The 15,325-nt window shown below is 42.6% G+C and overlaps 1 protein-coding gene across 2 annotated transcripts in view; it reads right to left on the bottom strand.

Moving 5' to 3' along the window:
• Window positions 1-14,166, bottom strand: part of SDC2 (syndecan 2) — a 93,742-nt gene extending 79,576 nt beyond the window's left edge. The window contains exon 1 of one of the 2 annotated variants that reach the window (XM_054985624.1): window positions 13,601-14,166. In XM_054985624.1, coding sequence (XP_054841599.1) covers window positions 13,601-13,690 — 90 coding nt within the window. In that variant the 5' untranslated portion in view covers window positions 13,691-14,166. The remainder of the gene's footprint in view (window positions 1-13,600) is intronic. The other variant, XM_054985623.1, reaches the window with a different exon arrangement.
• Window positions 14,167-15,325: the final 1,159 nt, after the last annotated feature.

Genomic DNA, 15,325 nt, shown 5'->3' with positions numbered 1-15,325 from the left:
AAAAAATAAAAATGGACTTTCTTCTGAAATTCTCTGGTATGCTCCAGTAACCACTGTAAATTCACCACAGAACAACAGAATATAGACTGAGAGTTTCCAGTCTGCAGGTCATTGTTTGTTTTCCATATTTGATGTCATATTCTTGTTAAGATTTTGATGGACTCAAATGAAACTAGTTCATCCTAAATAAAAACACCCATTCAATCTAATTCGATGTTCTAGGGTTCCAGATCTTGATAGACATCTTTCCCAACAGGCTAACTGAAATTATATTTAGCTGGAGACATCAAGCTCAGAACCTGGAAGCATGCACTCTACCACTGGGTTATGAAAGAAAGCCAAGCATCTCCATAAAAGGATTTAAATGTGGAAGATCAGAATTTACAGGACTAAGTCTGTAAAGATTGCAGTGGTGTAGAGTGCAGCTAAGTTACAGCTGACTTATAGCGACTGCTGCTGGGCAAGAAGCATTTCAAAGCAAGAGATTGACAGAGGTGGTGTGCCACCTAGCAACTCTGGTCTTCTTTGGGAAGTTTCCCATCCAATTGCTAACCAAGGCTGACCCTGCTTAGCTTTCAAGATATGATGAGATCAGGCTTGCCTAGGATTACTCATTGACAGAGCAGTGACAGATAATTCATCCTGCTCCCAAATGCCCATCCATCAAGAAAAAAATGACTATGCACAATAGCCAAATCACTTGGCACACTGCTATCTACTCCAACTGGCTATCTAGCGACTGAGGCAAACGGGGGCCTTTTTTAGCGCCCAAGACTTTTTAAATAGAGATGCTGGGAATTGCACCTTTAGTATGGAAAATGTGCTCTACCACAGAAACACAGCCTCCCCCCAAACAAAGCAATGGTACCTACGTCATATTATGTCAAACACTACAGCAGGAAGAAGTACTCCAAATAAGAAATAAAAATAAGGCTAATGCCAAGCTCAGCAAACTTAATAGGCTTGGCAAAATGTGAGCTCCAGAGCCATTTAGTCTCCCGCACGTTTCATGCGGTTCCTTTCTTTAAGACTCAAACTGCATGTTACAATGGAAGTGCCAAGCCTCACAGCTAAGAAATAATCAAAGGGACTTTACTGAAGAATGATAAACAAATCTATCAAAGGCTGGAAGCTGTGTACAGTATTCCAATGCAAGGAGATCTGTATGAAATTTTCATTGAGCCAATAAAAGCAGCAGTAATATTACTCCAAACTTTCTGCCTCAGGGTAGTGATTCTTGTCTCTCCATGAATTCAAACATTACACAACACCAATGGTTTTTGGTTTTTTGCACACAAATATGCTGAAACAACCAGAAAGAAGGTTTCTAACAAGCCTTCTAAAACAAACATTCCAAACTTTTATTCAGGATACACAAAAGGGTCCTAGGGCTTTGAATCCAAGTTACCAAAGATTATCACACTTTCTCATCTAATATTTATATCCCACTTTTCTATCCAAATGTGATATTGAAGAACTCTGGGGACAACACTGTAGGGAAAAATACCGCTCATCAATCCAGAAATGTGGGCTGGCAGACGTCTTGTAACCCTTCGGTATTCCTAGACTCTGGCAGCAAAAAGTTTGTTACCATACATGGCTAAGAGGTGGGATCGAGTGGGATACAAGTTGTAAAAGACTAGCTTATCTCCTTCCAGTTTGACTATTGTTGTTGTTATTGGGATACTGCACAAAACATAAAAGGGGCAAACAGACAATGACGCACAGTAGCACTTACACATCAATGTGTTACTGCGAAAATGGCAGTTACAGGATGATGATGGGAATTCAATCTCAACAATATTGAAGGGGTGCAAGCCTTTGACACATGTATAAAAATCATTCATGAGGCCACTGCACCATATCAAAATAATGAAGCAAGCATAGCATACCCCAATAATAACTAGTATTATGAAGAACTATTTACCAGTCAGTAACTATTCTGAGACAGGTGTTATAGTTTGCTAAGTCTTGATAAAGCTAGGAGATGCAGGGATGTAAATCACCATGTTTTAATGGAGGGTATTTAATAGGTTAGAACAGTCAACCTTATTTTATCTCTCAGATCTGTGTTGTTGAACTTTACTACATCGACAATGCAATCCTAAGCAGAGTTACACTCTTGTAAACACTTTTTAACTGAATTAGAAGGGTGTAGCTCTGTTTAGGATTGCACTATTGTACAAATATCTTGGTACATTTCCCATGTTCACCACATCTTTAGTGTAAGCATAAACCTGACCTCCCCTCTTTCCACTGAATATTCCATGTACTATTTTAAAGAGATCACTTCATTGGTTCACTTAAATAAGGAGACTGAAAACACATGATTAACTAATTGGCTAAGCTATATATAGAATTTTTATGTCTAAAAGAAATAGAAGACCTTTGAAATATGAAAATTAAATGCCATCTCTGAGGAGGATTTCCCACCTGGACTCATATCACCCTGGTTTAGGGTTACCAAATATACAGGCCTCCACCTAGACAGTAATACTGAACCCACTTCCTTAGGATTTTAACATCTATTACCTTAATGCTTCTCTGTATGTTCAGTTTCATTGCTATACTTCATATTCTTTACAATTCTTCACCCTCATACCATTACCACAACCATTCTTCACTATTATTATGTCATACCTATTGGTTAAAACTAATTTTTAATAAACATTTCAAGCATGGTTAAGTGGTTAGAGTATCTACAATCTGGGAGAACTGGGTGCAAATCCCTCCCCTGTCATAGAAGCTCACTGGATAACCTTGGGCTGGATGTTCCCTCAGCTTACCCTCATGCAGTTGTTGTCAAGATAAAATGGTAGGATGAGGTAAATATATTATAAGCTTCTTTGGGTTCTCACTGGGGAGGAAAGCATGGTATAAATATCTATAATTATAATTAGAGTAACATTCAATTTATATACCGCCCTTCAGGACAACTTAATGCTCACTCAGAGGGGTTTACAAAGTATGTTATTATTATCCCCACAATAAAAACCCTGTGAGGTGGATGGGGCTGAGGGAGCTCCTAGAAGCTGTGACTGACCCAAGGTCACCCAGCTGGCTACAAGTAGAGGAGTGGGGAATCAAACCTGGTTCTCCAGATTAGAGTCCTACGCTCTTAACCACTACACCAAACTGCCTCTCTAAATGAATATTTGTAAAAGTAGACAATTAAGCAGAAAAGGTGAAAGGAAACCAGAATATTCAGATCATAACAGCCCTGGGCCTTAGAATCCAGGTCCTGGTCAAGAAAAGTACCACTCACCTGTGTTAGGAACAGGAGATTTATCTTGATCCTTTCTAGTACTGCAGTATTTTTCATTCCTGGTATTATACATTACTGTTTCTTCTTCCCATCTATTTGAAGACAACACAGGATTCTTATGGCCTCTCTCTGTTCATCCAACCTCTACTCCCCATCCCTTAAAGCAGATTGTCTCTGTGTAGACAAATTTAATTATGCAATCCAGGCAATCAAATATACTGCAGCATTTTTTATAAACGTGGCTGGGGTGAAAAATCTTACTGTATCCAGGATCAACCCGGTCATATGTCTGCTAAGATTACCAGACTGGGCCTTGCCAGGAAATACATACTACAAGAAATATATGATACCCTTTGGGGACTCTAAACCCCAACTCTATTCACAAAGTCTGCCTTCAGACTTGATTCAAATGAAACAAAAAGTGGAAGTATCACAAGAATGATGCGATAAGTTTTACAACATTTAGGAGCCAGGTCAGAATGAGGAAAAGAGAAAAGGCAACAAGAGTTTAGTTTGGTGTGGCCTTAGAGATCTAGTTTACAAGAAACAGAATAAATACCCCATTCTTGCTGATCATCTCCCCCCAACCCCGCCCTATCATCTGAGAAGTGCCTACTGGTAGAATCCAAGTTGGATGCCACACCTCTAGTGAATGCTTGCTAGCTGCAGTTAGGGAGTACATTAGTATTGAGCAAACTGCACATAATGGTCACTTATGCCATTCTTTCTTCCAATAAGCAGTTTTAAATACATACATACATAGGCAAACAAGCTACACTGCAGAACACAGGGCTAGAAGTTACACAGGAGACAGAAGACCAACTCACAGCACATCAGGAAGATGTGCCTGATCTTTTTTTAAGCTAGCCACTGAAAAACTGCAAGTTGTCACCCACCTGTTTCTCTCTCTCCACACAAGAGACCAGACACTGTAGAATTTCCCTTGTGGGGAAGGGACAATTTTGAGTTGAAAGAACATCTGGTGTTATATAAATTAAGCCCTTCCTCTGTCTTCAATACAACCTCCTGTCTGGTTTTTGTTAAATAAAACTCAGTCACATGAATCAGATAAAAATAATAAAGATGACAAACCATAGTTTGCCAGTTTATGAGTGGGTGGGTGGGTGGCAGTGATCTTCATCCTAGCATAGTTCTTCTCCTTCCTTCCCTCTTCCTGCAAAGTTCAGTACTGAAGGTCTTCTGATTTTGTAGCGCATCACTGATTGTTGCTGCATCTGACCAACAAAATATAGTTTTCATCTGTGTTTGTGCTCCAAACTGTGGCTGAATCCTCGGCAGAAAGGGAGAAAGCAAACTCCCATTTGTGAGCGCATGCACACAAAGATTCCCTCCTGTTCATTCTCATTACAAGAAATCGTAATTCAACATTTGGCCCTAAGGTGAGAAAGCAGCTAAGTCCATACACTTATGCAAATTAGAAAAACCTGCTTCCTACCTTCATTAGCAACCGAGGCACCAAGACCATTTCAGTACTTGGATACCGGGACCCCAGATTACAAAAATACAGAAGGGGCAAAAGGGTAGGGAAAGCGTAAAGACAAGAATATCTGGATTCAAAAACATTTATCAGATTATTAACCACTGTTGTTTAGTATAACTAAATAGGGATCTACTCTTTAAGGCCCATACATGCCACAGTAAACAAAAATTAATTATTGCAAATGTGCTTTTTTAAAAATGTGAACATTTTAAGATTTACCCATTTCTGTTATGCTGGAAGTTGCTTGGCACATAAAAACTGTTTAAAAACGAGAGAGGGAGTACAAAGTGTGTATTTGTGTTCAACATACAACTCAAATACAGCTTAACAGATATTAGTGAAGTGAACCAAAATAAATTCACCTTTGGCCACAGACAACTTATGCCCCTGGGTTAATCTTTTGTAGGAAAACTAAATCAGTAATTTTAAAAAATTAAAATTGGATTTAAATTGCACGTATGATTTGTCCTTTACAGGTTACTTATGCAATATTAACACAGATGTTGCTTATCATCTAGCTCTTAATATTTCATCCTAACAAATCCAGGCCCAGACAAAAATAATTCACAAAGCTTGTTAGAAATGAGTCCCTTAAGATTTTTTACTCTGTATACAATGGTTTTCCCTGGAGTCGCTTCCGAAAACAGTTGGCGTTTGCAGATTGTTGTATCTAATACTCTCTTTGATAAGGTTCCTTGAGAATATACTGCGAGAAACAACAGACAAACAATAATAATCTTTACATGGTCAAACATTAGTCTCTCTTTGCTCAAAAAGATTTCAAATGATGCTTCAATGTGGACAAAAACTTACCATGTTTTCAGCACATCAGCTGTGCAACTACAAGCAAATTACCAGTTGTGCAAATCGTAACCTCCTCACTTGCCTTGTGAGGATAACTAAACAAATCTTGTTCACAGAACAGCCTGAAGTAATTCTCCCATACTACAACAGGAAACCATGTCATACCACTTCAGTAATGTGTCTTGAACCAAACTCAAATTGCTCACTCATTACTTGCAGCAGCTCAGATGAGACACAAACATAAAAAGAGGGTCTTTATGACTTGGATACAAGTAGAGCCTTACAGGGGGACCTAATATAACCTCTCCATCTTCAAAGAACAACAGAACTCTGTTTCTTTTAAACAGTCACATCTAATAAGATGACAGACTGCTTTTCAGCAGCCAGACAAGTGCTCTTTTATTCCATCTCCGGATCACAACAACATTATTTGCCATAAGGATAACATTTGAACTGGTGTCCAGTACAAGTTAACTCATTCTGCTGGGTAATTAATAGCTATTTGATGAAGATAATCAAACCAAGTCATTATAGACAAGCCAGTTATTGGAAACATTTTTTTTACAAGCTCCCACATGAAAGAAGAAAAGTGTGAGAAATCCCATTTACTACACCATTAATTTAAAAATTTATTTTCCCTGCTATACAGCTTGTCTTAACTAGAGATCCGTCAATAACAGTTTATCGCAACAGAACAAAATAAAATGTCACCAATACTGTAAGTTTCCAGTCTTCCTCATGCTTTACTATTACCATTCAAGTACATTAAGAATAATAAAACAGAACATTTTTGAAATGACTGGATTTTATGGAGTTTTCTAAAGATATCCAGGAGCCTTCCTCTAAATTAATAACAGACAATTCTTAAATTCAGAATGGATTCTGCCGTGGCTCCCAGAGGCATTTGAGAATTTCAGAAGAACTTCACAGGATTTCTGCTTAGTTTTTTTTAGTTACACTTGTTAAGAGTTGCAAACTCTGGGCTGGGAAACTCCTGGAGATTTGAGGGGTAGAGCCTGGAGAGGACAGAGCTTTGGGAGGTGAGGATTAGGGTTAGCAGTCATTTTCTCCAGGGGACTAATGTCTGTTGGCTGGAGATCAGCTCAGCTGTAATTCTGGGAGATCTCCAGCCACCACCTGGAGACTGGCAACTCTACATAATTTGTTATGTAGTGGAGGAAGGCAAAATTAAGGCTGCTCCATTATAAGTCTTGAACGCTGTAAGCTATTTTGTTAAATCTGGAAAGGTGTGGGAAAAGAGAAGCCTATAATAGGCCCACTCTTGAATCCTTTAGCACTGACTAGCAATAAACTGAAGATGCATCCTGCTTAAACCTGACTTATTTAAAAAATAATCCAATTTTACTGCATTAATAGGTCACCATTTTTATTTGTGCTATGAACTCCTATACATTAAGAGTTTTGTGGCTCTAAAGCTCCTCTCCAGCACTTGGATGCCCAATAAAGCTTCCATTTGCACTGTTCATCTATAACCAGCACCTTCCTTCAGTACCATGTGTCAACTGGCAATACTTGACATTAAGTGTGTACTATTATTCAACCCTTCATAAAAACAGGGACATTCAAAAGCAAACCATTTCTCTTCATTAAATGTAGAGCTGTTATATCATCCAGACAATCTGAACGCTTCCCAAACCAAAAAGAACACAAATTTCCATCAAAATGGCCAGCTTCAAGCATCTTGCAACCTAAATCAAAAGCAGCTTCAGAAGTTAAAAGGAACACACTCCTGGTTTTTGTCAGGACAGGTTTTCGAAGACAGTTATTAATAAAAAGATTTTTAAAAGAACTGTGGAAGATAACATCTCCAGAACTGCTGAAGTTATTTATTTCCTCTTTGCCCAAGCAAAGCCTGTCCAAAACTCTTAGCAAGCTTTCGCTGCTCCATTTGCTCAAGTCGATGGATCTATGTCAAGTCCCCCTCCCTGTGGAAGCCTTTCCTGTGGCACTCCAGTCTGTTCCCATGTATTCCCATTTCTCAGGAGCAACGAGGGGAGGGGGCACTGCACTAGGAAGGAGGCAACAGTCCCTTCTGCAAATTCACCCCAAAGGCAGGATTTGATCTTTCAACATTTTGAGATTTAGCTTCTTCATCCTTCGGCCAACCAGAGCAATACCAAGCACTTCATTCCCCTCCTCCATGTTTCCAAATAGGAGGCATCTCTTGCCCAACTTTATATACACAACACTGAAATCAATTTGAGAAATACGTCTACGGGTCTTACATAACTATCCATTCGTAGCTACAGAAGTTAAAAAAAATAAAGAGGTACCCATTCTGCTTTCAATTATTTATTTTATACATAGCAACCCCCACCTTTCAGTTCAAGGAAATTAAGGAAGCTTCCAACAACAAAAACTAGTAATAAAATCATTGGAAAAGATATTTAAGTCCACCAAATGCTGCAGCTCAACTGTTATCGGAGCAAGCAGGAGCAAGAACATCACTCCCATCCTACAGTCACTCCTACAGTCACATTGGCTACCAATCAGTTAGCATGCTCAATTCAAGGTATCCAAGCTTTTCACGGCCTAGGCCTGGCATACCTACGGGACCGCCTCCCTCCCTATGTTCCTCCATGGCAGCTTCGCTCATCCGAACAGGGTCTCTTGCAGGTGCCAGCCTGCACATGGGCGAAATCAACAGCAGCCTGCACATGGGCTTTCTCCGTGGTGGCCCCTACCCTGTGGAACGGCCTGCCTGAGGAGGTTAGGAGAGCCCCCATGCTCCTGGCTTTCCACAAACAATGCAAAATCCAATTATTCAAAAAGGCTTTTTTATTCTGATAGGAGGGCGGTATTGTAGTGAGAGGGTCTCAGATATTTCACTAATGAGTTAGGAACCATAGACTTCAGCACTATGTTGCCTTATATATTATCTGTTGCTTTAAATATGTACTCCTATATACCACCTGTGCTTCATGTTGTCTAATGTCAGTCCTAGAATTGATTATGTTCTGTTTCAGTAATTCTTCAACTCTGTATTGGATTCCTGCCAATGCTATGTCTTTTGTAAACTTGTATTTATTTTCCCATATGATGTTGTTTATGGGAATGTCCTTGACGCTGTATGAAAATGCCTGCCCTTGTCCTTGCTACTGATTGTACTAATCTCACACTAAGTAATCCGCCTTGAGTCTCAGTGAGAAAGGCAGACTATAAATAACAAATAAATAAATAGATTAATTAATTAATTAATTAAAAAAATAAACTGCCACATACCACAGGTACATATCATAGTCCAGGCAGCTGTAATGTAGAAAAGAGAACAGGCAGCACTGTACGTGCCCTGCCAGTTCCATTTTTATTCTCTTGTATACTAGTGAATTGGACACCAATATCACTCTTGCCTCTCCCTGCTCGCTCACTAGCCCCTAGTTGTTACTGCTTCCTCCTTGGGTGGCTGGGAAACCAAGAGGCCTGCAGTGCATGGGACAACCTTCTGTCTGTTCAGTAAGATGCTTTCCTTTCCAGAAGCAAGAGAAGGCAGTGGCAAATGAACCAGAAGCTGCATGAAGGGCACACCCCTAGTCTAGTCAGAAGTTAAAGAACAGCACTTATGCCGTATCCACAGTGCTGCAATCTCCCTTTCTGTATTATGCCCACCTTCAGCCTTTGGGATGAGCTACTCTAATGAGAGACCCATGATCAAGTTTCCCAACATATTTAATGTTAAAAAACCACACACACATCCAAAGTGGAGGAGAAAATGGTGAATGAGGCATAGCGGGGTAATCCTCCATTCCATGCTTTTGTCTTGTTGGCAGGGGCGGGGGAAGGACAGAAGGGGACATAATTTCTATTTTCCTTAGCTAGAAAAAAGAATATAGTGACACGCTTCTTTGCCAAACCACAGAAAACAGAAATAGGTGCTGCCCTCCCTTTCCCAAGCTGTTATTAAGAAAACATCACAGGGTAAGAGAGTTAAACATCCTCTCCCTGATGCTACAGACTTGATCCATGCCACCATGTGCATAATATGCACATAATTCAGCTGTACATTTCATGTATTGCAGTCCTACACTGAACCTCAGAAATACTTGCAAGAGGAGCCTTCAGGCAATAGTTTGAACCCATCCAGATTGCTTTCTGAAGCATGCATTTGTCTGCTTTTGAGTTTTCTGTACTATTTGAATGAATTCCAAACAATTCATAACCCCCAGCTTGACTCACGAAAAAAAGAGGGGGCATAAGATCCTTCCACTGGTTGGGTTCTTAAGAATGCAACTGTCATCATCCATCAACAGAATGGCTGCATCATCCTACCCTGCATTTGTGGCTGATGAAATAGTATCATCATATTACCTGCTAGAATCCGAGTGCAGCTGGAAGAAGTGATGTGGCAACATGGTATGTTTTCAAGACGTCCAAATATAGTTTCTGGATAACATGCCAAGTACCACAACTGTGTCACCTCAAATTGATGGCTTTCAGCATTTACTGTAATCTCGATATAATTTTCTTTGCAACACATGCTTGTATAACACTCTCATTTAACATACCACAATGTCTACAATTCCTCATTTCTCTTGTGAAGCCACCCAAAAAAACCCCAAAATGCTTCCTTCTTTTTTGTGTTTGGAATAACAGTTGGCTACAACTTTGTATTCCGTAAAGAGAAAAGGAAGAACTACACAAGTCAGACAAATCTGGAGAGTACAAGTTTTAAGATCAAATGACACTGGAGCATTACAATCAGTTTACACATTTGGAAACAAGAACCAATCCCTCAGCTATGGATATGCTTAGTAAAGATTTCACTCTTAAAGTCATCTCAGATGTATCCTCCACAGAAAATGCCTATGAAATTTAACTCAAGGGATCATTCATATGGAGTTTGTTACGAAAAAATGGAAGAGCCATAATTCTACCCAAGTTATGTTTTTTTATTGTGCACAAAGGCATGTTTAAGAGATTTGTATTTGACAGGGGAAAAAACCAGTCAAGTTATTCTAGTCACTTACACCACAATCCCCAGTGGCTTTACTGAGAAGTCCCTTTGATTTCAAGAGGCCATACAAGAATGCAAACTTTATCCAACATTCATCAAAACAAGTAGCACAAGGCCCATGCTTCCCCAAAGATGGCACCCTCAGGGAAAAACCACACTTTCTCAATACCTTCTCCCCTTGGTTCAACCAGCTTGAGTTGACACATCTATCCCAATCAATGTAACAGAGGCAGTTGTGTGGAAGTATTACTCTCTCCATGTATGCTTATTGATGGTACAGTTGGCCAACCTCCTAATTTTCAAAGATCATTTCATCATTTGCTTTAGCATGCTTTGGTTCTACACAACCCTTCCTATTTTTTTTTCTTTTGGTAACTGCATCCAAACAAAATAAAAAAGCCACTTAACCTCAATCATTCATTATACCAGTCACAATTAGGAGTACTCCTAATTGCTGAGGCTCTTTAATAGTTACTTTCAGGAGGACAAAATAATAGCTTCAGCAGCTGTTGCATTAAGTACAAAATTAAGCTATCAAAGCAATTTGATGTCCTAAACATGCTGCTAATATAAATCCTAACCTGCAAGTATAGAAGCAGTTGGTAACAGCACTGACACTTTGACAACTATCAACGTGAGAAAGCTTCAGAAGCTGCCAAAAGTTATTATAGGCCTATTTTATGAAAAAGGGGATATTAACAAGCGTTAAAAGATTTGTCCAGTTAAGAGGTCTGGATCCGTTAGGACAGCAGTGGATCCAGCCCAGCAAATGACCCATGAATGCAGTTCCATCTTATGCATCCTTATGTGGAAGTTCAATGAGGCTTATTCTCAAGGAAGGGTACATACAGGCTTGCCATCTCAGGGCAATCCTTTGCTCATGCAATTCTCTCTCCAGATAGTCTCAGCTACAGTGCATTGATGCTCGAGGTTGCACTTAGCCAACACATGCTTCATTGGGAGTCAGCCTCAATAAACTCAGCAGGATGTACTTCCTTCATAGGTTCTGGCTGCTTGCTTTTGAGGCTCATGAAAGCCCCAATCCAGAGGATCCCCAGTCTGTAAAAACATTAGCGGAAAAGGGCACCACCGCACACAGTATTTTGATCCTTTCAACCACAGAGAAGCTGTTGTTTTTCTTCTCCCTGTGACTAAGATACAAGATTGCCTGGAATGTTCCTCTCAAGCACACTGAGCCAAACAGAGACAGGAAGCCCCTTCTTCTTTTGACCAAAAAAATGCCCCCAAATTAGAAAACCAACCAACCCTTAAACGAACAGAGGAGGAGAAATTAAAGCCACATCGAACACCAGGGGAGGGGGCCAGATGTGCCAATATATGCCCCTCTACTCCATCAGAAAGCAACTCATGTTGACTGCAAATTTCACAAATCCAAGAAACAGACAATGAACAAACTACTTCTAAACCTCAAGCAGCCCCCTCCCTCCTCCAAAAAAAAAAGGGAAAGGAGAAAGAGGAGGAGATAATTCAGCGGTAAATAGTACAATGGGGTTTTGATTTTCCACAAACAGTTTACAGGTATGCTAAAGCAACAGGCAAGGGAGTAGCCACAGTACACCCTATACAAGATCTGCAGCTGAACCTCTCAATTCTCATGTGAGCACCTTCGGCAACAGAAGCCAGCAGGGATTTGAGCTATTTTGCCAAAGGACTTTCCCCCCACTCTTCTGCAGAGGCACTAAAGGGTGGACGGAGTTTCTACTGCACACGCAGCAGAAAAGGCACTGGATTTTTAATGCAGAAGTGAATGCAAAACACACTGTACGTCAGACAGAAGGCTATATGACAGTACAACCACCACCAAAAGACCAAGTATCTTCTACTACCCTGTTACACCTACCATAGTTACAACCCAGATTAATCCCTTCTGGGTTTCTGAAGTTTAAAAAAGCCTATTAGTCAACTGCCAAACTGATTCCCAAGAGGGAAAGCAACATTTTTTGACAATCTTTGACACCCGGTGTTCCCATATGGCCAATCATGCCATCTTAAATCACAAGGGGAAAGTTTTTAACTCTTGGTCTCCTTTATTTGTGCTGGGGGTAGGGTAGATATGCAGCCATAATCCAAACTGCAGTTCTGATTCACCAAACTGAATACAAAGATACATTCCGACTTTTCAAATCTTCCCCACCTAAGAACAAGAACATTTGAAATCTCCATCATATCATGTTCTCCTCCTAGGAAGCCACAAGTTGAAGCAACCACTGATTTCCTTCTGAAAGCACTATTCAACTTTTCTCCTGTACACAGCCCGGAAATCTGTCCTGGCACACTCACTTTCTAAAGTTTTTGCCTTTTTGCAGCCTGTTTTTCAATCTTTCCCATGTGTCAAAGTAGGATGTATTTCTGCTTAAATACTAACGTTCAGACACTTTTAAAGAACTTTAGACAGCCCCCTAGCAAAGCATCAAAGGTAGGAAAAGTCGCGAGATTGTCTGATGCTCCTGTGGCAGAAGGTTGGAGGGGGGGGGTAGAAATCACTGCCACATAAAAGATGCAGGAACACTTGGCCGCCTTTCCGTTTCTCGTACCGCTACATAAAGCCCAAACCCCAAAGTGCCCCATCCGTTTAAAAGTTTTGATCCTTGCCAGTGACCTCAGCAGACTTCTGCAGAGCAGATGTGGGAACAGCGGGGGCGACTCATCCCTCCCCCCCTCCCCGGTTCAGCCAAGTCTCTCAAGCGTCTCCTCTTCCTCCAATCCAGGGCCGAAGAAGTGGAAAATCCTGCCTTGTTTTTCTGAGACACGCACGCACCCCGAGCAACAGTAAAAAAGCTCATCGCTCCCTGCAAGCGTTACGCTGGAAAGGGCATTCTTGCGCGCTGCAAAAGTAAAGCGAAGTTCTTCCAGGCGGTCGTGGTGTGCGTGTGTGTGTTTATCTGCATCTGCTGACCACATTGCAGCGCGCGATCGGGGTTTGCTGCAGGGCTTGGATGGCGGGGCAGGGGCTGCTCCCTGCATCCAAAGGCAAACTACTTGATGCACCCCCAGCCACCCCCTCCCTCCCCCCAACAAAGCAGCCAGAACCCCTTACCGTCTCCCCAGAGACGTAGGCTATCAAGGCGAACGCCAGCAGTATCCACACGTTCCACATGATCCCCGTGCTGCGGCTCCTCGCAACCATCGAGGGACACGGGCGGGCACGCGCGCTCACACCCCGCGCCGGGCTCCCGAAGGAACGCGGGAAGGCAGCAAGAGGGCTCCCGGGCGGCCCCCGCTGGTGTCCCCGGGCAGAAGCAACGGGCTGGCCGGTGCCCCTTCGCCGCCCGCCCGCGGCTCCTAGCTCCTGCTCTGCTGCAGCCGCCGCTCCGAGCTCCGCGCTCGCTCCGAGCCCACCAGCTTCAGGGCGGAGTTGGCTCGCTGGTGGGGAGCGAAGGGGAAGGCGGGGGAGCCGCCGCTGTCGCCCGCCCGCCTCGCCCCAAACCCGTCCCTCGCCCGCCGAGGAGGCGCTTCTCCGGCCTCACGCGCAAGGGGACCGGGACGAGGGAGGAAAGTTCGCGCCGCGGAGTTTCCCACGGGAAAGAGCGGAGCCTCGTCGCCCCCCGCGCTGCTCGGCCGGTAGTCTGAGCGGTGTGAGGAGCCGGCGGCGGCGCGACTCCGAGTTAAGGGCTGGAGACATTCCGGCAGGATTACAGCCCGGATTGGCAGGCGGGGCAGCCAGTGGGAAGGGAGGCCGGGCCGCCGCTCTGCAAATCCGAAGTAATCCTTCCCGCCCTCGGCCCACGTTTCCCTCTCGCCGCCTGGAGCGCCGCGGGACGCGGAGAGCCGGGAGAAGAGGTTTGCGAGGTTGCGGTTGTCGAAGCCGGCCCTTCCGCTTGCCTCGAATCGGGAGGTAGACAGGGAAGAATGCAGCTAGAAGTCCGGCGGCACCTTAGAGACCAGCCAGATTGGGTTGTATTTATTTTGTTTACGGTATTTATAGTCCGCCTTTCTCTGTGAGACTCAAGGCGGATTACACGGAGAGTTCGTGCATCTATCAATAAACAATGTAATTGGGTATATAAATCCCAATTTGCAAAGATTTAAAACCAGCAAAAGTCCAATTCAGAGCTGAAATGCAAAAACAGAGCATAAGCAATTCTAAGAGTGCCACGAAACAACTAAAAGCAACAGACACATTCGAACTTTGACTTTCGAAAGCTCATTTACTCAATCCAAGCAAAAAACGGGGGGGGGGGATTAATAATGGGTTTTGGATTTGTCTCTAACACATTCTGGTTTAAGTGTTGTGTTCACAATAGAAGCACAAAGGAGTCTTGTGATAAACAGAAGACGAACAAATTTATTGTGCCCTAACTTTCTTGACTACTGAGTTCCCTAGGTTTAGAGAAGTGAAACTGCAACTGGGGCCAAAAAGTCATAACGTTCATACAGGACAGCCTGTGACATTTCTATGTCAACCTCAATTGTAAACAAGATAAGCACAGAGATGGTTCACAACAGCAGTGATTGGTGATATAACAACTAGAGTTGTCAACTAACTTCAGGCTGGGGATTTGGGGGGGGGGGGTGCGGGCTGGGGAGGGGAGGGCTTGGGGAGGTGTGATACCCCAAGGGTACACCCTTGGTACACCCTCCAGAGCAGCCATTTTCTCCAGGGGAACTGCTCCCTGTACTCTGGAGATTGCTTGGAATTCTGTGATTCTCCAGGCCCTACCTGGAGGTTGGCAACCCTAGGTGACACAATACTTCTAGCATGAAACTAATGCCTAAACTTTGGTCTCAGTGAAGACCTGGATTAATCCTTCCTGATTCTAGT

This window comes from Eublepharis macularius, chromosome 7 (assembly GCF_028583425.1).
Source record: "Eublepharis macularius isolate TG4126 chromosome 7, MPM_Emac_v1.0, whole genome shotgun sequence".
Classification (NCBI taxonomy): domain Eukaryota; kingdom Metazoa; phylum Chordata; class Lepidosauria; order Squamata; family Eublepharidae; genus Eublepharis; species Eublepharis macularius.
Note: the sequence above shows the minus strand (reverse complement) of the source record. Positions and strands in the feature narration are given on the sequence as shown.